This window comes from Miscanthus floridulus, chromosome 18, assembly GCF_019320115.1.
Source record: "Miscanthus floridulus cultivar M001 chromosome 18, ASM1932011v1, whole genome shotgun sequence".
Lineage (NCBI taxonomy): Eukaryota > Viridiplantae > Streptophyta > Magnoliopsida > Poales > Poaceae > Miscanthus > Miscanthus floridulus.
Window position 1 is genome coordinate 108764847 of NC_089597.1, and position 22690 is coordinate 108787536.

A 22690-nucleotide genomic window follows, 5' to 3' on the forward strand; every position below is an offset into this window, starting at 1 on the left:
CTAGGAATAATTTAGCAAAGCGTAGAAAAGTAGAAGATGCAACGTGTCTTTCTGTGTTGAGAATGAAAGCTGCCATCATTTGTTTTTTGATTGTGTTGTTGATAGGAGGTGTTGGACTGTTGTCTCTGATATATTAGGGGTACAAGTAGGTGGTGACTTAGTCAGTTTAGGGCAGCTTTGGTTGAGTGACAAAAAGAATAGTGTTATTAACATGATAACCTCTGCTGTTTTGTGGTCGATTTGGAAACTCAGGAATGAGCTTTGTTTTCAGAAGTCTAGATGGAAAAGTATGAGGGTGTTGTTCTATAAAATCTTGGGCCTGCTATAGAACTGGACAGTTCTGTGCCTGGTGAACAAGAGGGAGCGGCTGGATGGTTTCCTGGAGAACCTGAAGACGGTGGCAAGGAGGGTAACTTGGCTTCCAGATATTCCCAGAAACGCAATGCAAAGTGCTTCGGAGGCATGACCTCGGCGGCCCAAGATGAAGGTGCTCAGTTGCCTAGAAAGTGCTCAAGGCTGTTGGTATTTTCGAGCTTTACCTGATGAAGGATCTGTAACGTTCTTGGGATGTAATGAAGGTTTTTGATGATGGAGGGGTGGTTTAACTCTGTCAGTTTTTGTTTGTTTGGTAGTGTCGGGTTGGTTGTCACCGCCTGACAAGTGGTTTTGAACGCTCTGTGAGCAAACTGTGCTGTAAAACTGTTTGGTCTTTTGATAATATTTGAAAGACCGGAGCTTTATGCCCTTGAACTCTAAAAAAAAGAAATGATGGCTAGGAGGGAAAGAATGAGAGAGAATGAGGAGGGAGTTGCTTTTATAGCTAGGTCAAGTCAATCCAATGGACAACATTACTCCAAATAAAATTAAGGGTCGAGAATAATCGGGGCACCATCGTGCAGGCTCATTAACCGTGCCGTGCCCGTACCGGCACTATGGGCCGAACCTTCGGCCTAGGCACGGCCCTAAATTGTGCCCGTGCCAGCACTGGCACTATGGACATCGTGCCGTGCCGTTCTAGTGTCGTGCTTTTTCGGGCTAGGCCCATAGTGGTCCATCGGGCCTGGTCCATTTGGCCATCTATCGGTGGGTGAAGAAATGAAATGGTAGTGGATTATTTAAGAGTAAAGACCTGACAAAGTTTGGAAATTTTTTTAGAAGAATTGCAAACAAAGAACCCTCCACGGGTTTCATTAATTGGACTGGGCCAGTTGCATGAAGTTAATGGGAGTGGTGTACTTAGCCGGCCCATCGTAGAACGCCTGGGCCGTGAGAAAAGCGGTCCGTTGCGAAGGGTGCGCGCGGTCCCAGAACACATGCTGGTCGCGGTCGGCACAGAGCGTGGAGTTGGGCAGGCACGGCGCCTGCCCGCTCCCGCAGCACGCGGCGGCGACGTCCGTGTACCCGAGCGTCCGCGGGTCGGCCACGGCGTCCCGCGTGAAACCGAAGGCGTCACCGAGGGAGTAGACGAGGCCCGGCAGCCTGGGCGCGAGGCCGGCGAGCAGGGACCGGAGAGCGTCGTCGAAGCCAGCGCACTACCGGAGACCGGCCAGTTGCCGAGTGCCAGATGGTTCGTCGAGTGTTGTTTTTTAGGCACTCGGCAAAGAGGCTCTTTATCGAGTGTTTTTTTTAACACTCGGTAAAGAGGCTCTTTGCCGAGTGTTTTTTTTTACACTCGGTAAAGAGCTTCTTCGCCGAGTGTTTTTTTTTTACACTCGGCAAAGAGCTTCTTTGCCGAGTGTTTTTTTTTTTTACACTCGGCAAAGAAAATTTCAAAGCATATTTTGAAGCAGTAAATTAATTCAAATGAAAAAGTTTTCAACTACAAAGTTGTATAACTCATCAAGATGTACAATGTTTGTTTTGATCTTTTCTTCATACGACAAAGTGAAAATAAATTTGTTCATAAATCTAACATCTCTCTCTTGTAGTTTATGAAACTACAAGAGAGATATATAAGATTTGTGAACAATGTTAGAACGACTATGTCGGATGAACAGATGACAAAACAACCAAAATAAACTTTGTAGATCTCAAAAGGTTATGAAACTTTGTAATTGACAACTTTTTGATTTGAAAACATCTTGTCATGCAAAACTGCGTTTGAATTTTAAAATTTTAAAATTCGAACTTTTCAAATGACCTCGGATGAAAAAACAACCAAAATAAACTCTGTAGATCTCGAAAAGTTATGAAACATTGTAGTTGACAACTTTTTGATTTGAAAACATCTTGTCATGCAAAACTGTGTTTGAATTTCAAAATTTTAAAATTCAAATTTTGTAAACGACCTCGGATGGAAAAACTTCCTAAACTAAAAGTGTAGATCTCGAAAAGTTATGAAACTTTGTAGTTTACAACTTTTTGATTTGAAAACATCTTGTCATGCAAAACTGTGTTTGAATTTCAAAATTTTAAAATTCAAATTTTGTAAACGACCTCGGATGGAAAAACTTCCTAAACTAAAAGTGTAGATCTCAAAAAGTTATAAAACTTTGTAGTTTACAACTTTTTTATTTGAATTCGTTTAGGGCCTTAAACATGCAATTTACACTCGGTTTAGTATAATATATTGGGAACTAAAACGGAATCCAGACACAAGTGAGAGTGTGGTGTAGTGGTAGAGGAGGTACGTGCACAGCGAGAGGTCTCGGGTTCGAATCGCGTCGGTCGCGTAGCCATGAAATTCACGCGAAAAATGCCCTAGATGGGTAGGCGCTGGCCGGTGGGGGCCTCCATCGATAAAAAAAAATCCATTTTTTTTGGGTAAAAATTCCCATTTTTTCGGGTTTTTTTCGGTTTCAACTTTGCCGAGTGTCGGGCACTCGGCAAAGGCTTTGCCGAATGTCCGATAAAAAACACTCGGCAAAGTTGGCTTTGCCGTCACTTTTTTTGGCGAGTGCTGTTCGCCGAGTGTTACACTCGGCGAACCATTTGCCGAGTGTTTTAGGTGGTTTGCCGAGTGTTTCAGGCACTCGGCAAATTCAAGCAGTCCGGTAGTGGCGGCGAGCTGGTTGAGCGTGTCCGAGCATGCGCCCACCGGGCTCAACGCCCGCACCGCTGGCACGCAGCCGACTAGCCAGACGTTGACGATGGCCGACTTCCTGGCGCCCATCGAGTACAATTCCTACATACATACATCATGTGTATAGCACTGTAATTGACCAAAATTGTGTGTTCTATAGAGTCTAGACATAGTGGCGTGCATGACGATGGGGTTCCTTAAAAAAAATGTGCATGATTAGGCCAGTGCTAGCTAGCTGTGTACCGTTACGGTGGCGGAGTAGTTGGAGAGGAGGTTGGCATAGAGCACGGCGGCGTCCCTGCGCTGGTCCGCAGCTGACCTATTCCGCGCCAGCAGCTCCACGGCCGCGAAGACATACATGTCGTTGTTGCCGATGCCGAGGAGGAAGACGGACCTAGAGAGCAGCGCGTTCACCGCATGGGAGCCCACTGCGGCGGCCATCTTAGCCTTGGTGGCGCCGAAGTACTGCACCTGCTTCGACAACGGGATGGTGTTTCCGGCGTTCTGCATGCACACGCATGTATATATACTCCATTGTCTCATGCCACGATCACCACACATGCCGATCGATCACATACATGCGTGTGTTAGGTACTCTACTTGCTTACAGTGGAGTCAAGGATCCCAGCTCCTCCGGAAGCATAGTTGACTCCATTGGTGAGAGCGGCCTGCACCAGAGGGCCGCCGGAGCTCGTCGCCGGTGCCAGGGACAGATAGGCAGGAGGGCTACATGCAAATCCCATGTTCTTCGCTGCAGCACCAGAACAAACAATACAAGCCCATGATGGACCGATAAATTTTAGCATGCTGTCCATATGCATTTTTACGCAAATAAACACATTCAGTATCTGGGAAACGAAACACGGACCGACGTAGTCGGCGATGTTGTAGCCGTTGCTGAACCTCCCGGTGGGGATGGAGCCCGGGAAGTCGACGCCGTTGTAGGGATGGTTGGCCCGGTCGACGGCCGGCCCCAGCAGGTAGTTGTTGTTGGCTTGTTGCCGACGTCCAGTATCGAGGACCCGAACACGTACATCGCCGGTGGCCGACCGCCGGCGGCGACGACGGTGCCCATGAGCACTACCTGCATAGATATCACAAGGCACAGCAGAAGACGCCGCTCCATCGTCGTTGCCGGCCTACCTCCTTGCAGGCTGCAGCTTGCAACTGCGAGCCCACCGCTTTCTATATATACGAAAAATATACAAGCTTTGATGCTACTGCTTGCTTGCTTACTTGCCGTTGACTTTGTGAGTCGGACAAATTAAGTTGATTTTTGTTTGGCGAAGGCGAAGGACCAGGTAATACGGAGGTACACTCGTTGTGCAAGGCACGCACGTAATCGTGCTCATAATTAATACGAGGATCGGATGACCACTCAATCGTACTACTACTACTTGTGAGTATATATATTACTGATCAGATTTCCCTCAAAGCGACGCAACGGAATGAAACTGGGCTGTCATCGGTGAGCCGATCGCCAACGCGACTTCGACAATTTCCGTTACACAAATTTTGCGTCAGCATTACGCAACTATGCGTATGCTACTACTACCCCGTATTAAATGTAATGACAAGCATATATATGTCAGACTTTGTCCACTAGTCACAACCATAAGATTGTTCTCCAAATGTTTATATATAATGCTTGCTTTGCTTGTGTAGGCTTATAAGATCCACGATGTACGAATTGAAATTTCACAAAACAGTAACTTATTAATAAAACCAGTTGTTGCACCAAACCAAACGTCACCCACTCTCTTTGTCCTGTTCGTTTCGCTTAAATTTAACTTATGTTAATGTTTATATTAAAATATTATAAAAAAATATTATTCGTTCGTTGAAAAGTACTGCTAAAATGGTGCCGCATAACAGCGCCGTCGTAGGTAAATGTGAATCTGGGGAGGTGACAGCGCCACAATTTAATAATCACATACATGTCTTCGTCTCGGCACGCAACGAGGAGACGCGGGAGACTTTGGGCTCCGCCTGCAGACGACCGCCGCGTCGTTTCGGTGCTTGGGCTTATCCACAGGCCCACAGCATACCCCTGTGGCCCAGTCCAGCCCAGCCCAGTAATAATAAAAGTGAAAAAAACCCAGTAAATAGAATTTCAGACCATTCAATGTAAACACCGAATCGACTGCTACAGATAAATAGATATTAAGGTTCATGATCTCTTCTAAGTTCTAATGTTACTCAGGTATAGTCAGTTGAATATCAATTTCTAATCCGCACTAGTGTTTTTGGTACCTTATTAGTTATTACATCAGAGTTTCAAGCAGATGCACAGACCGATAGGGAATGGGGAGAAAACCAAGCATAAGAACTCAGAAGACTAGAGATAGGGAGTGGGGAGAAAACCAAGCATAAGAACTCAGAAGAGTAGAGGGTTGCTGATAGTTTACCTTTACCTAATACTGTGCTTTGCTAAATTATTCCGGACTAGTTATATTGTAGACAACAATTGCAGCAGCAGCTCCTCTGTAGTAAAGTGAAAAGATGGATCAAGCTTGCATAGGATACTATCAGAAATCTTCTGACTACGTGCTGCAAAGTTAGTAAATATTAGTTTTCCCAAACAAGCACTGGTCTCAGTGGCGGTAGAAAATCTTTTTTAATACCCCTATAAACATTGCAATTTATAGCAAATTAAGGCATTAATTTAGTTATTTTGTATCATAATATTGTGTTTTTGTTATAAATATTAACTACAAATATAAAAACATTGAAAATGTTGTTGAAACATACACTTACATATATATTTATCACACTTAGAGGAATCATGATATTTGTTCGACCCCCTTAATCAAAGTTGCTGGTTCCACCACTCTACATCACCAAATTATCTCTTGACCAGCAGTATCCCAAATTTCAAACTTCACTATTGTTGAGTCTTCCAATGCCAATGTTTGTGATAAAAAAAGATGCACCAACAGTAACCTGTAACCATTTGAGAAGATAAGTTGGGGAATGGAAATGCTGCAACCGAAAATAAAGTTTCATTCATGGGCTCATGGCTCGATCTCATCAAAACAGTAAATCACCTTGGATGTAGGATCAAACTAACCATGAGCAAAAGCGAAGAACAATGCAGCTTTTCCCAACACCTGAGTTTCCCAGCAACATCAACTATTACATGAAAAGGTTGAAAATATTAAGCAAAGTTGTTAATCAGATTTTACTAGATAAATCACAGTGTGTTGATATGCTTGGTAGGGCCACGGATGCAATGAACAGTGTGTTTGGCATACACCTCATGTGAAGAACATACAAAATAAGTTGAATGTGGCACAATGCTTGCATGCAGCACCTTGTGTAGAAAATTTCTACCACAAAAAAAAAATGACTCTGTACATTGATCGCTTATGCATGGTAGTTAATGTGGTGCCCTAACATAGCAAGTATATGGAAATTCTAGACCACAGTCATTATTAATGAGAAGACAGACAAAAGACAACTTGCTGAGTGTATTAGGTATTGCACTCAGCATTGCCTAATACGGAGTAGTGTTCAGCCCTCCAGTATTTCTAGGCTTCTAGTCTAGCTGAATGGGGAAAAACATACTGCGTAATATACTTGTTTGACTATCTTCTGTTTCAGATGTATGATTCCCAAGCACACCCAGCCAGGCCGAAGGCCACCCAGACTGTCAATCAACGCACGGATATACATGGCTACGGCAGTACGAAGTTTCACACGTCCAACACTTCACCAGTAAGCAGTAACAGCCTAGATTTGTGGCCGCACAGGCTCACAATGGCTAAAACTGTAACTCGAAACCTTAGTTCAGTACATTTGTAGAGGAAAAGAAGAAGTAGAAGAACAATTACACATGATCTCTCAAGTAAACTTCAACAAGAGATTACTTGAAGGCTTCCTCAGTACCCCTACAGGCTGTGTCATGCACATTTACCTTCCCTCGGCTTTGATCAGCTGAGAGAAGACTCGGCTCATCGACACATCAGAGAGGTCATGATCAGGCTCGTTTGACGCTCCAGCTTCTGCCATTGTCACGCTGATGCTCTCAAGGGTGCCGACGTTCTGAACCTGTGATGGGAGTTCCACAATACGGTTCATGCTGTTCACATCCGAGACTGTGGAATCAGCATCCTGAAGCTGCAGAACGTACTCCAGGTTCCACAGGACGTCTCCCATTGATGGCCGTTCCACACCATAGTCTGCCAGGCACTTCTCCACTGTTTCGCCAAACTTCCTCAGAGAATCTGGCCTGATGGTGCCAGAGATTCTCTGGTCGATGATCTGATGCAACTCTCCTCTCTTCTGCCACTTCATTCCCCACTCGGCCAGGTTCACCATCTCCCTAGGAAGTGTAGGGTCAATCACTGGCCTTGCACAAAGAACCTCAAGCAAAACAACACCAAAAGAGTAGACATCTGACTTCTCAGTCAGCTGCTGCCTCCGGAAATATTCAGGATCAAGATACCCGAAGCTGCCCTTCACCGCAGTGCTGACATGAGTTTGGTCAAGCTCAGGCCCAGTCTTTGATAGCCCAAAGTCAGCAACCTTCGCAAGGAGGTTCTCATCAAGCAAGATGTTTGCGGACTTGACATCACGATGGATAATGGCCTTTGCAGATCCAGTGTGAAGATAGTGCAACCCCCTTGCTGCTCCAATGCAAACCTCCAGCCTCTGCTTCCAATCGAGTGAGGGGTTATCGGAGCCATAGAGATGGCTCTTGAGAGTGCCTTTCTCCATATACTCATAGACCAAGATCATTTCGTTCCTTTCATCACAGTACCCAATCAGAGACACCAAATGGCGGTGGCGCAGACGTGAGAGGAGCTCAATCTCTGTACGGAACTCGTTGAGACCTTGCTGAGACTTTGGGTTTCCACGCTTCACTGCAACCTTGGTCTCATCCCTCATCACTCCCTTGTAGACCTTTCCAAAGCCTCCAACTCCAATGACCCAGTTCTCATCAAAATTGTTCGTTGCTTCTTGGAGGACACTGAAGGCAAAGCGGTATCCATAGCTTCCATTCAGCCCTGATGTGAGAGTAGTACCATAAGACGTCCTGCTTCCTGTGCTGAGAGAGGTGAGCCCATTGATAGAGAAAGGCATCCAAGTCTTCGAATGCTGCTTTTCCAGAGTCTTTTTCCTCCGGCAGAGAAGCACAAGAACAACAACAATTATAAACAGTCCAAAACCTCCTAGGGCTGCACCAAGAATCACACCCCAATTTTTGTTTCCACTGCCAGACCCAACAGTGAAAGCAGAACCTCCGGTACTTATCTTCATAACCTCAAGCCCATTCAGAATCCCGTCAGGCAATACATTGCTCAAGGTCGATGGGCCAATGCTGATGCCAAGTTTGCTGGATGCATCATTTGATGAGAGAACCACATCTATATAGACAGGTGTAGCCAACTGACTATCAGACAATGTTGAGAGATCAATATTACTCTGCGCAGAAAAGCCTCCAATATATGCACTGAAGTAGAGCTGGTTAAGTGCCTTACTGACAATATCACAGAAGTGAAACCTTACCAAATAGCTGAAGCCAGCATCCACATCAAACTGCCATGTCATGTTGAAAACAGCATTTGATGTATTCGCTGCTGCCAACTCTGTAGCTGTAGCATAGACAATATCAGGGGCTGTCAGCTGAGTTGCTCCACCCTTCTTATAGTTGACATCCTTGCCATAAACATTTTTGGTCACAGCTGGGTTCAACAAGTACTTTCCATCAGTCACCCAGGTCCTCGAGAGGGTATCATTGTCAGGAGTGACCTTCGGACCACCCATGTTAACCCGATACACTGTCTCCAGTGGCTGTGTCGACAAACCAGTGTACTGCTGGACAGGGTCGACCATTTGTGCATTATCAGCGATGAGATCATCTGGGACAGAGACCACCTCAATTGCATTGACAAATGCAATTCCATTTGATGGCTTGAAGGAAATCACGAGCGTGTCGCGGGTGATATTCAGGGAGTACTCCTTGAACAAGGGTGCGGTCTTGTCTGGTTGCTGGAAGTCACTAAGCAGGAGAACATCTTGGGTGGACACAGTAAATTTGGCAAGTGAAAGATCATAGCTCTGGTAGGTGAAGGGGAAGAAGTAGAACCGAACGAAATGCCGGCCCTGCTTCTGGATAGGGAAAGTGTAGGATGACGGCCCGGTGAAGATTCGGGCAGTCTGGTACAGCGCCGAGTTATCAAAAGAGGCCACCCCATTTGCTGAGGTGCCTGCGAGTATATCCTGGGAGGTGGACACCTTCACCGGAGATGCGCCATCCGCTGAGAAGGTCCTCCGGCCAACCATTGTGCTCTTGGAGGACCCACAGTCAACAAGGTAGCTGTCCGCAGGCGTGAATTGCGCTTTGCAGATGCAAATGGATGACAAGATGCATAGCACGATGAAGGTTGTTACAGCTTGCCACTTCGTCCTCCCCAAAGTAGCCATCATGATGTTGACCTGAGTAAAAAGTATGTTCACAATGTTCAGATGCCATGCATGCAAAACTATAATCCCATCTCGAGAAAAAGGGGAAACAAAACAATTGGTGCAGCTGTCAATGCAAAACTGTAATCCCATCTCGAGAAAAAGGGGAAACAAAACAATTGGTATGGCTGCGAGCTACTACTAGGCAAGAACAAGAACATGCCGAGTTGCTCATCACTTGGGGTCATGGATCTTAAAAAATAAATTCGGGACATTAAATTCGAGCTGAATCCCCCAAAACTTCTGGAAAACAAACCGCATCGGCAGCTTGGCTAGATCGATCTTGCCTAGCGCCCATGGCAGAAAGCGAAGAAGCTAGAAGAGGTACGGTGGAGAGATTAAGAGCTAGCAGCGCAGCACTCTCCGCACTTCCGCAGAAGGGGCGGACCCAGCAAAAGGCATTTTTTTGCCAAAAAAAAAAAAAAAATCGTAGTTTGTAGGCATAATACATGTATACTGGACTTGTGACTGGATCAATCAGACCCGAACACAAAGAGCTTGGGTTCGGGAGGCAGGAACGGAACCGATGGGGTGGGCGTACCTAGGCGGGTGATCGTCAAATGCGAAGGTTCCGAAGATGGAGACCTGGCCGCCTGGCGTAGGGTGGCCCAGCCGTCTGCACCAGAAACAGTCTGAGCGCGGGCTAGGGGCACGGGAGAACCACCGAGAGAGAGAATGCCGGGGTGCGCGGAGGAGATCTCGGCTCGGATGCAGGCGGCGCAGGGATTAAGAGCTACCTCAGCAAGGCTACCTCAGCTCTCTACGAGAGTCCGCATCAGCATCTGAAGAGAGAGAAAGAAGAGAGAGATTAAGAGCTAGCAGCGCATCACTCTCCGCACTTCCGCACTCCGCAGCAAACAAATCCAAAGGGAGACAGATTTGGATTTGACCGCACTGCCACGGCAAAGAAATGCCCCCAAGAACAACTCGAGCTCCTAGATCGAATCAACCGGAACAAGGAAGCTAGGTTCACTTACCACCAGCAGGAGAAGAAACGGATCCGAGTCCGGGCGGATCTCTCCGGCCGTGTCAGTTGTCCAGCACCAGGATGGCGGCCAAGAACAGGAGCACACTCCCTGAGGCAAGAATGCGGAGGCGGGAGTAGAAGGCACTGTCTTGATGTGTCTTGGCGCCGGTGATGAAGTCGCCGATGATGCGGCGCCAGAAATGGTGGCGTGGTCTGTGGGGGAGAGGGGAGAGGGGAGAGGAGAGAGATGATGGAGAGGGAGGGAGGAGGAGATTAGTGTGGAGAGAGAAAGCGAGCGAGCAGGAGTTTTGTACTGGATCATGGCCTTGCTTTGTTTTGCCGTTATTTATTAGGCCCACCCCGCGTAATTAGGCTTTATTACACAAAATTAGGGTTTTATTTATATTTTTTTATTAACTATTGTCCGAACTTGATTATCATCGGCCTGGTTGGTTGGTTGGTTCGTATTGTTGCTGATTCATAAAGAAATATTATTGACTGATTTATGTGAGAGAAAAATATTATTCCGACCAAAAATTTACCATCGACGAGCCGCGGTGAAAAGAACAGGCTGCGTGTCCTTGGAAAACTTTGGGCTTCTCGTGTCAACTCGCCGCAGAGCCCGACAAACTGGACACTGGGTGCTGAATTAATTGAAAAATGAACTGAACGGTAATACATCCATGCTAAAAAGAATGCAATTATGAGTTACTATCTCAAAAAGTAATTCACGTTAGACTAAGTTTGTAGCGAACAATATTCACATTTATGGTTTTAAATTAATTTATTATAAAAATACATTTCGTAATTAATCTGGATATTCACACTTATTTGGTATCATAAACATGGATAATTTTTTATCTATAATTGGTCAAATTTAAGGTAGTAAAACGTGATACTGTGTTAGAATTGTATTTTTTTGGAACAGAGGTAGTACTAAATTTTAGATTTATTTTCTCTTATAATTCAATTTTAGACTTATATTTTATATATTACTAAGGTCCTCATTGTCAAGCTGCAAGGGGGCGGATCGGAGCGCCCCTACATCCGAACCTGCGCTCCGCTTACGTTTAAACGAGGGTCAGGGTTGACCCGCCCCTCTTTTCCCTGCTGATGTTACGATCCGTGGTGCTCCGAGGTTCGCACCTGATGTTACGCTTCCGCATCCATCTTCGCAGTCGGCCATGCCACGCTGCGCCGATGGCGAACCCGATCAGGCTGGTGCCGGGGACGGCGGCGCCGGCGGCCGTGGAGCTGGTGTGCGTGCCGTGCCCGTCGTCGTCGCGCGGGGAGCTGCACTCCCGGTCGGTGTCCATGGGCCCCATCGCGGCCTCGTAGCCCTTGATGAAGAACCTGGCGCCGACGAGCTTGCGGTTGCCGGCGGAGGAGGCGTCGAAGCCGGCCTCGCACTCGCCCTTCCACCACGAGGGCACCTCGGCGAGGCCCGCGCGTCGTCGTAGCTCTTGCTCTCAGGCCAGGTGCCCGTGTCGAGCACCCTGACGACGACATCGGCCGCCGTGCCAGACTACGGGAACAGGCCCTGCTGGCCGCCGCCGTCCCCGTCCCCGTCGGCGAATGGCGATGCCCAGGAACTCGGACGAGTGTGGTGGCAGCACGGACTTGAGAACGGAGGCGGCGGAGGTCGGAGGCAGTGACGTGAAGGTTCGGCTCGATCCTAGGTTCACCGGGTCACGACCCTATCTGCCCCTCTATTATTTAGGTTCGGTCCGACTCTGACCCATCCGCAGATTTCAGGAGCGGATCGTGTTTGAGAGAGGTTCGAGCCGCACCCCTTGCAGGTATACCACTTTGACAAGGATTTTATTATAGTTTTCCACGAACTTAATTAAAAACCTTTCTTAATTAGTGCATACCATTATACTACGACGACTTCTGAAGCTAAGGTTAAAACAAAAAGAAAAATTGTGTTCTTGCCCCTTACACAGATGTGCAATTGTAATTTTACCTTTGTTTTTCTAACTTTGTGATTTTATCCTTAACTGTTCATAAGTCAACGCGATTTTGCTCCTGGGCCTTGTTTAGATTGCTTCAAAGTTTCAAGTTTTTTCACTCTCTCTCCATCACATCGAATCTAGGGACACATGCATGCAGCAGTAAATATAGATAAAAAAATAACTAATTACATAGTTTGATTGTAAATTACGAGACGAATCTTTTGAGCCTAGTTAGTCCATGATTGGACAATAATCGTCAAATACAAACGAAAGTGCTACAATGCCAAATTTTTCTAACTCTTGCAATCTAAACAAGGCCCTGGTCAACGCGAATTTGCCCCTGTCTTTTTCATTGACCAGGGGCAAAATCGTGTTGACTTATGAACAGTTAAGTGCAAAATCACAAAGTTAGAAAAACGATGATAAAATCACAATTGCACATCAAAGTAAGGGCAAGAACATAAAAGCCCCAAACAAAAATGGTTCTGAAGCTAAAATAGAAATAAAAATAGTGAAGCCAAAACCGTTTTCTAATCAGAAATCGAAGTTATGAAATGTGGCTTCTCTTCGCTTCACCATTTTTAAGAAACCTAAACCATGTCCAAAAGGCCTATAATAATGAATTACTAGTACGGTGACAGGGCTATCATTTCGTGCAAACCCTGGGTAATGACTAATGAATCATATCTATTCCAGTTTCCAGCTCCCAAGAAGTGATTGAAGTCTTTGGTTTCTTCCAAGAAAAAATAACTTCTTTTGTAAGGAAAATAGGGTATGTTGTTGAATAAAGTTAAAATTTGCACTTCTCTCAAAAAAAAATCGGCTCATGTGGCTACGTACGCTGCCCTATCCACACATCCATAGGGTGTGTTTAGTATCCAAAATCTAAACTTTGGCACTATGTAAAAAGAAGATTCCTCGCCACATTAAACTTATGGTACATGCATAGAGTACTAAATATTGACGAAATCAAAAACTAATTGCACAGTTTGGTTGTACTTTGCGAGACGAACGTTTTGAGCCTAATTAGTTAATGATTGGATAATTATTACCAAATACAAACGAAATGCTACAGTGCGCTATAGGAAATTTGGCGACGCCAAATTCGGCCTAACTAAACAAGGGTCAACTAGCAATATGTGTGCTGTGCACGTCTCGCTGTGTTTCTTTCTCTTTTTATATATTTTAGATTTTAGAAGAACGGCTGGTCAAAGTCATTTGTAGTTTTTTTTTCTCAGAGCTTGTAGTATTGTTTCAGAGGCTTTAGTATCTTTTTCATTTCATTTACACGAGAATACTATGGGATTGGTGGACACGGAAGTGTGGACATTCTGGAAAGGTTTCCTTGACAGCCTAGTTATTCTTCAAAAGTGCTTTTCGTCAACGCCGAAACTCAAATTCTCAAATTGTAAAACACATAGACAACTGAATAAAAATGAATGAAGAAATTAATCAATGTCCGTTTGTCTTTTTCCTGCAATTTTTATTGTGGTTGTTGTTTTAAATATGAGTCGGTACGGCCGTTTTCGTTAGTTGGAATAATGGAACACTAGAAAGCCGCGCGGCCTTGCCGCGCGGTCCCGTGTGGTGCTTGCATCATGAAGCTAATAATTATATTGCAATTAGTATTACTTAGCTTCTGTGGAGAATAAATAGCAGTAGTACAATATAATTATACAGATCAGTGGAGTTGATGTTGATCGTTGCCATTGCAGAGGATAATAGCTGGAGTCTCATTTTTTTCAATTAAGAACTATGCACGACACACCCATCATTGTGAAATTAAGAATTGATTAGTATTAGGTATAATCAGTCACATATATCAAAGAGCATATAAGCGTGAGCAAATGTTTTAGTGCATACCTTTCACATAGTCCTTTTTGTCTGAAGTCTGAAGTTGATATTTATTTAAATCTGAAATAAAAATACAAGGCGTAGAATTATTACCTTTGAGTCATAATTTCAAAGAAAGATAGAAATTGTTTTCGAGATGACAATCCACACATTCACCGCAATCAAAACTACAGCAGTGGCAGTGTTGTCTAAGATTCACACTCTAGCACTGTATTAAGATCTGAAGCTTTTAAAACAAAGTAAAAAATTTAACTACACAGATTAGCCAAATCATTTACAGAAGGAGATAGTAGCACAGCTAAAATCCAAATTACGAGAAGTCGATGAGTTGAGAAAGTTATGTGGAGAGCTTTAGCAATCAGCACAAAATATAGCAGAACAAAGATGGAGATATAGTAGACTTGCATTTTTTTTTGCCTGCCTTATAGTTCAAAGTCAAAGATGTTGCAATGGAAGAGAATGTCTGAAATAGTATATAAAGCAAATATTATATGTTGTTTGAGTTTAAATTCAAAGCTTTGAGCAGAGCCAAACATGACTGCATTTAAATTGCTCAAGTAAAACACGTTTTTTTTCAATGATATGACTCATTTTTCTCTGTTTTGATTTGTTTTGAATGGACATGAACTCACTGCTTGGGCTCCTAGCCTGTTAGGTACTTTACATGATGATAACCTTTTTAAGACTGATGGAAAGCATCTCTGCAAATTAATAAAGTACATGTAATTCCACAAAAAGTAGGAGTTGAGAAGCATATGATTGTGTGAGGTACTTGGGCTAGCAACAGATATTTGAGTAGCTAGTCTTGCCGATTTCATATGTTTTTGAAACTCGATTACTCCATCGATAGTGAGCGAGAGTTGACATCTATTATAAACATCTTTGGTGAAATGAGGTTTGTCAGATAATTCTTCAGATTTGAGTGCAGCTGAGGATTGCCCTTGCCTTGATAGTAATATAGATAAGAATAGGAAGGAATTCAACAGCCCCAGATAATGTTCGATCATTTGACATTGATATGCTGAGAAGCAAGTTATTGATTACTTGACAACAGCTCATGATGTATAGAAGCGTCTCGTGTTGTGCTTTGAAGGTATTAATCATCTGCAACTCTTTCACTGCAAGCTAGAGTGTCATGTGCAGAAAAATAATGGTCATAGTTACAATGAGCTTTGGATGTATCACTGGAATGATTTCTTTCATGGGAATTTTGGATAATTTAAAAAATTGGATATTACATGATTAAAACCAGCAACTCTTGGATATGCAGTATAATGACAACATAATTGATAATAACAGAAAAAATAGAGCTGAGTACTTGATAGTTGACACCTTTTCTTTCAATATTGAAGCTAGCAAATGTATCAAAGTATGGAGCTTCATTTCAATCAAACATATATTGATGTGGCATACATTGATTACTCCCATCCTTACAACTTATGACAACTGAAATTGCGTTGTAAATGTTTGAAGCTCAGAATGAATTACCAGCCACGATGCCTCCTTTTGCAGGACCTAATCTTCTCCGAGATCTCCATGGCGGTAGGCTCCGCTGGCCAGCCAGGGATCACCGAGAATGGCCGAAAGAAATTTTTACTATGAAGCAAAATATGCACTCTCATCTCTTGCTCCGCAATTGTGAGACTATATTGTACTTAAAGCTTGAATAGAGGACAGGGTTAGCTGCGTAGATTGCTTTCTCCAATTATTTCATCCTGGTAGTAAAAGGTCCTAGAGCAACTTTGATGTCAGCTTGTAAGTTAGTGCACATGTAAAGAACTGCATATATATATGCTAGATGGTTGAGTTTACAGAGATTAGTACTGTTTTGTAAGAGGGCCGGGGTGCTATGTTGTAAACCAATATCATGAAAATTTGTAAAGTGGCTGGGTTTTACATATTCTGTAATGACTAATGCATTTAAAATAAGACTACAGAAGTACATCTGACATAGAAGATCATCACAGAACCAGAGATAATAAAAAGAGAAACTTGGAGGTCAATTGCAGCATAGCTACCTTTGTATGTTAGCAACATTCTTAAGAAAAATAACCATGTTAATGACTTGTTAATTAACTATACAAGAAGATTCATGTAATTCATTTCATGGCCAATCAGCCAACAGACATCCATGGAGTAGTCAAAGCCAATGTAATTCATACATTCCCTTGCATTTCGCCTTATATCTTAATCCCATTCATATAGCAACAGGGCTTGGAACATTGTGAATGTAGTAGGTTACAGTATATACAGGCAAGGCAACAGAAGGGGAATAGATTTTTGAGCTAGAAACATTGTGAACATGGCTAGCAATAGGGCTACAAACATTGTGAATATAGTTGTGGTGGTGGTTTTAGTATAGATAGCGAGCCTGTCATTAGTATGAAAAATATCATCTGATTCTTCTCGAGTTCTTGAGCTATAACTGTGTCAGAGTTGCTAGGCCCGTGTGTTTAACTTAGCAGTTTATGTGTGAGAGAAATATTTACTTTCACAACACAACATGTAGTAAGATGATTAGAAATAAGAACAATGTTAGGGGCAGTCATTGAAACTGAGCAATTAATTGATATTATTTTAAGTATAAACAATAGCACACAACATTGTATTGTAAGTGTAGCTTGAGCAGGGATGGGGCAGTGGCACTATCGATTTCAGAGCTCCTTCAGCAACGGATTTTGCAGATGAACCAAACAAGTTGCTGAGAAAACAGAGATGGGCAGGTATGTAAAGGAAAAATCTGAGAAATCTCTATATAGGAATCCAGCGTTCGGCTCGCCTGCGCCGTCTCGCCGGTGAGCTCGGCCGCCTCGCCGGTGGACCATGCCCGCGCCGTTGGCCCGCGCTGCAGCTCTGCTCATCGACGCCACGGGAGCCTACGGGCCGACGCGCCGAGAAGATTCCCGATGCGGGAGCACGATGGAACAGGCGGAGACCCGATCCGATCCAAAATCTGACGGTCCACATGCCGAGCCCGCCCGATCGAACAGTTGACGGGTGGTCGGGCGACGTGGCCCGATCGGCTGCCCATCTTTTGGAAGCTGGATTCCTATATAGAGATGGGCTTCAATAGTCTGATCCCTGTCTTGTACTATAGATGAGGTGTCAAGTACAACATTTTTTTATTTCTTGGCAACCAGTGATACAGCCCGTTCGCTGGTTGGTTTTTGGACTGATAAGTTCGACTAGTACTGATTTATTATGAGAAAAAAATACAGTTGACGGACTGATAAGTCCTGAGTGAAACCATGATAGCAGTTCTGGAGCCATTTGCGCCGTGATGAGAGCTCAATTACACGGTTTCCCAAGCCCATTATGGCTGTGGCCAGCTAAACTAACCGTGTACAAGGCATAAAAGCATGATCTCCCAAAACGTTGGACAGATACAAATAGTGTGAATTTATCAAATGATGAAGGTTCATGTTTCTAACACATGCATGTGGATTTGGTGACTTCCATGTTCTCTTGGATGTGAATGTTAACAATAACAACAACTGAAGCAACTTGCCACAAGTCAGTATATATCTTCGGCGTGTTCGCTGGTTTGTTTCTGGGCTGGTTTGTGCTGGCTGGTGCTGATTTGTTGTGAGAGGAAAACACTGTTGGCTGGTTGAATAAGCCTGGCTGAAACCAACAAGCAAATAGGGTGCTTGTCACCTGAGGTGATATAATAATAGAAAGAAAGCCATGCCATGTCAGACAAGTCGGTATATTAAGGGGCTGTTTGGTTTCTACACGAAAATTGTAGTGCATGTCCTATTAGATATTTGGACACATACATGGAGTATTAAATATAGACGAAAAAATAACTAATTGTATAGATTGTGACTAATTTACGAGACAAATTTTTTAAGCCTAATTAGCCCATGATTTGATAATTTGGTGCTACAGTAAATATGTGCTAATGATGAATTAATTAGGCTTAATAAATTCGTCTCGTAAATTAGTCTCCATCTGTGTAATTAGTTTTATAATTAACTCATATTTAGTTCTCCTAAATAGCATCCGAACGTCCGATGTAACATGGACTAAAATTTAGTCCGTGGAACCAAACACCCTCTAAAACTCTTGCATATCGTCATTGATGAGATAGTTTTTTTTATTTACATGGCGACAAAAAATTTTAGAAGGAAATATATGACCCCGTTTTTCTGTGAGGTGCTTCACTGCCAAAATTTACTACGCTAGTCTCCTACTACTTGTGAAAAGTGAAATTTGGAGAGAAAATTTGCCTAGTTGATACTGTTCGGTGGAGGACAGTTGAGCAATTAGTAGGATGACGAAGAAAAACAAATTGGAAAACCTCTGCCCAGGAAAATGAGGTCACATGGCACAGTGGTTGTGGTCCCTATCTCTCTCCATCATTGATGTCTGATTTTTGTGGGGGAGAACATGCATGTTAGCCTTGACCAAATCCTTAAAATCGCCCTGGTTTGATGTCATCTATGCCTTTTTATATAAAATGTGCTGACGGTCTGTTTGATTAGGTGAGACTAGTATAGGCTAAAAAATAGCTTAAATTAGTTGAGGTTAGCTAGCTAGTTGGTTAATAACTTACTGAAACTTGGCTAAACATATTATTCCATCTATTAATTCTTCTGTTTGGATGGATTTAAGCTAATTTTAACTAATTTCACCAGTTCTACGGTGACAAGAAAAGATATAACAACAAAGAAAATGCAATATGTTTTGACGGTACAAATCCTAACATGAAATTCTTCATTTTGTTTTGACGGCATCAAATCATTAGGTAAATGCTTTTTCTTACATAAGGAGGCATTTCTATCAGTTTCTGACCACGGAGGTAGATTTCTAGACCTGTCAGATTTCTATTTTCTTGTCAGTTATATACCGATACGGAAATAGTTTCAAACGATGGACCGTCTTTCAGTTTTCAATTTCTCTATAGAATTTGCACCATTAGGGATATTCCGTTTCCAGTGGCGAGGAGCTAGTCAAAATATCCTAAGGTTAATGAAGTCGCCACAAACACCTGCATCTCGTTGTTGGTGGGTATTGCCTATCACTAAAAGGGATGTTTAGCATAAACGTGTGATCAACCATGTTGAGTGGGAAACTTCAACTGAAATGGCACGGGCATGTTTTACCACAAGGAAAAATCTTGATTCTAGTTCTAGTGGCCATGTGATAATTTGATAGGTGTGGTGATGGACATGTGGATTTATGAATGTGTTTTTTTTTTTTTGCGCGTGCATCATACTATTCATTCCCAAGACAAAAATGTTGAATATTTGTATAGCATGTAATCACCCATACGATAACAAATTGAGGCTAACTCAGCTAGTAATGTTGTAGGGGGAATACTGAATACGTTAATATAAGTTTAAGTTCTCGAATTCATATTTGATTTATTTTAGATTTAAATAGTGCTATCTTTCTTTGGTAGACAATATATATCTACTACGTCTCTACTAATATTTCAGGGGGAAAATCACCCACGTGACAATAGTAGCATTACAATTTTATGCATAATTTGTAACCTTGATTTGGCGCTTTATTACGGCGGTGGAAAAAGTGTGCTCGGCTAGTGAAAGAAGAAAAAGTGGGATGTCTTTGTGTTTTTTTTTTCACGTCATTGTCGATATATTCATGCCGCTTTTATGCAGGGTAAGGTTAAGGTCCATATCAACGTGACCTGTGTGACGAATGAAACTGGGTAGTAGATTAGTAGGGTCTAGGGTGAGTGACCCGACCCAGAGCATGGGCCAGTCATTAGCCAATGGGGTTTGCCATATGTAGCTGAGCTGATAGATTCGGTTGCGTCTTGTGTGTGTGTTGTCGGTCCGACACGGATCCAAAGAGCCCTGTCATTTTCACTTGTTGGATAATTACGGCCTTTTGCTAGGCTGATGTGATTGATGCTTGCTATATTATGTTGCTAACAGCCGAAAAAACAGCGGGCATGCTTGATTAGTTCAAGCAATGAAATTTGGTAATCTCTATATAGTACATCACGCTAGTCCTACTTCGGTATTTTACCCTCCCTCTCACAGTCTAATAATGGATTGTCTTTACAGCATCTCTCAAAGTCTTTGTAAAGCTCACTCTCTAAACCATTATATGGAGAGTCATTTGCATACAAATCACTTTATATATTTTTTCACTCTCCAACAGTTTTTATATATTTTGTTTATACTCTAGAGTGTCATTCTCGTTTTCTATCTTTGGCTAGCGAGAAATTCGAAATAGATGATAGCTATATTTAAATAACCAATTAAAAAAATATGTTGGAGCGAATTTTTTTTTATCAAAATCTATATTCAGCCTGTTCGCTTGTTGGTTTCAGCCAGGGCTTATCAGCCAGCCAATAGTGTTTTTCTCTCACAACAATTCAACACCAACCGGGCTTATCAGCCCAGAAACCAATCAACGAACATGTTGATTGTTAGCAATTAGAGAGAATCTAGAGAGTCCTGGAGTTGCTCTTAGTAGTCCCTCCGTCCAAGAAAAAATGCAATTCTAGCACAATATTATGTTTTAGTAGTATCTTAAGTTTATCCAATTAAAGATAAAAAATATTAATATTTATAATATCAAATAAAGATGATTAGATTAATTACAAAATGTATTTTTCATAGCAAATTGATTTGAAGCCATAAATATGAATACCATTTACTAGAAAATTTATAGTGTGAACCACTGCAACCTATAGTTGTATTCTTTATTAGGCGGCAGGAGTACTTGACTGGACTAGCAATTTTGGACTAGTAATATCCTTCCATTATGTTTTGTACTAGCATTCCCCTCAATACATGACATCACCACCAGGAGAGGAGACAAGAGAGGGGAGAATTAAGAATGCAATAGAATTTTCTCTGCTATCTGTGTGTGTGATTATGGATTAGGTAGTGTTTAGTTCCCAAAATTTTTCAAGATTTTCCGTCACATCGAATCTTTGACACGTGCATGAAGCATTAAATATAAATAAAAAATAAAACTAATTACACAGTTTAGACGAAATTCACGAGACGAATCTTTTAAGCCTAATTAGACTATGATTGGACACTAATTGTCAAATAACAACGAAAGTGCTACAGTACCATTTCGCTAAAAAATTCGTCAACTAAACAAACCCTTAGCATATGGAACAGAGGGAGGGGACAGGAGTGCAACAGGACAATGACAAAGGTGGGTTACGGCACGCCAGAGCACGGCACAGCACAGCTGGAGAGCAGGGCATTCTGCAGGCAGCTTGGCAGGAGGAGAACTGGCCGGAGGCGCGGCTGCGCTGGGCGCCAACAAGAACCAGCTCGATGGAAAGCACGACAATGGCCCCGTTCGACTTACCCCATATTCGGCTTGTTCAGCTTGTTTTTTTAGCCGGAACAGTATTTTTCTCTCACAACAATTCAGCCAGGACAGTGTTTTCAGCCAGTTTCAGCCAAGATTCAGCAAGCCGAACGGGGCCAAAGCAGCGGTGGTGGAGGGAAAGCCTGCGACTTCAAAGCACACCACTGATCTCCCCTGGGCCCTGGCTCATACTGTAGTCCACGTCTCAAAAAAAAAAAAAAAAAAAACGGGCAGGAGAGCAAAACCAAACCTACTCCATGTGCAAAACGCAAAAGACAATCCAAGCGCGGCTTCCCCAGATGCATGACTGGAAACAACAAATGGGTGCTTCCATTTTCATTTTAGGGAGTAAGGCTGTCTCCAACGACATCACTTAAATTACAAGACATATTTCATATTTGATAATACTACAGGCAAATGATTCAATATCTATTTTTGGTCTTCTTCAGCAAAAAGATCCAAAAGAGATTTTTTTTCTGCAAATGAGTTTTCAGGAGAGAGGATACTCATATTTGGGTAATGCCTCTGCTGTAACCTAAAATGAGTCTCACATGTAGGTATTCTGTTGAAGGCTAATACAATACCGCCACGACTCATTTTGGATTTGAATCTTCATATGGCTCATCCATCGGAGACAGTCTAAAACGAAACTCGGTTGACGACAAGTAGCAAATCTTTAGGGAGGTTCAGCTATCCAAAGGAATAACCTTCCGCCGATGGTCAAAGTCTGAATTTGGCTGGCCGGTGACGGTGAGGACACCAATCTAAACGTGCCATAACCTCATCGACCGGGGAGCACGTATCTCGGAGGAAACCGTGCGGCAGTGCCAAGACGTCGTGCCGGACTCTTGGAAGAAGCCAGTGATCGATGCTTGCTAGGACTACGAGTATCTCTATTACACGCAGATAATAAATCCCCACTGATCTAGGGCGTCCAGGAATGTGAAAGGCAGGCATCATCCACCTAACACCAGCAGGGCAAGGGCAGCAGGCATGAGCTGACCGAGTGGTGGCTGCTACGCCAAGTGACAGATGCGGGGTGGAAAGGGGAGGCTAAATAATAAAGATTTAAGGCTAAGGCTAGAGATTAATGATAATTTAAGGCTAAGTAAT

The 22690-nt window shown here is 43.1% G+C and overlaps 1 protein-coding gene, 1 long non-coding RNA gene and 1 pseudogene across 3 annotated transcripts; all 3 read right to left on the reverse strand.

Moving 5' to 3' along the window:
• Positions 1–1190: 1190 nt before the first annotated feature.
• LOC136520244 (GDSL esterase/lipase At5g55050-like) lies at positions 1191–4824 on the reverse strand (annotated as a pseudogene).
• Positions 4825–5337: 513 nt separating this feature from the next.
• Positions 5338–6154, reverse strand: LOC136520245 (uncharacterized). Its single transcript, XR_010775194.1, has 3 exons — positions 6070–6154; positions 5780–5965; positions 5338–5572 (listed from the first exon to the last, which is right to left on the reverse strand). It is a non-coding gene; the product is annotated as an uncharacterized lncRNA (long non-coding RNA).
• A 586-nt stretch (positions 6155–6740) lies between these two features.
• Positions 6741–10744, reverse strand: LOC136520240 (receptor-like protein kinase HERK 1). Of its 2 annotated transcripts, XM_066513694.1 has the most exons (3): positions 10468–10744; positions 10032–10272; positions 6741–9463 (listed from the first exon to the last, which is right to left on the reverse strand). In XM_066513694.1, exon 3 carries the CDS (start codon positions 9452–9454, stop codon positions 6935–6937), a length of 2520 nt encoding a protein of 839 aa, XP_066369791.1. In that variant the 5' UTR covers positions 9455–9463; positions 10032–10272; positions 10468–10744; the 3' UTR covers positions 6741–6934. The 2 variants fall into 2 exon arrangements, with proteins under 2 accessions (XP_066369791.1, XP_066369792.1); XM_066513695.1 differs by lacking the exon at positions 10032–10272.
• Between the last annotated feature and the right edge of the window lie 11946 nt (positions 10745–22690).

Excerpts from the sequence above, each read along its gene's own strand:
- LOC136520240 (XM_066513695.1), bottom strand. The coding sequence starts at position 9,454 with ATGATGGCTACTTTGGGGAGGACGAAGTGGCAAGCTGTAACAACCTTC.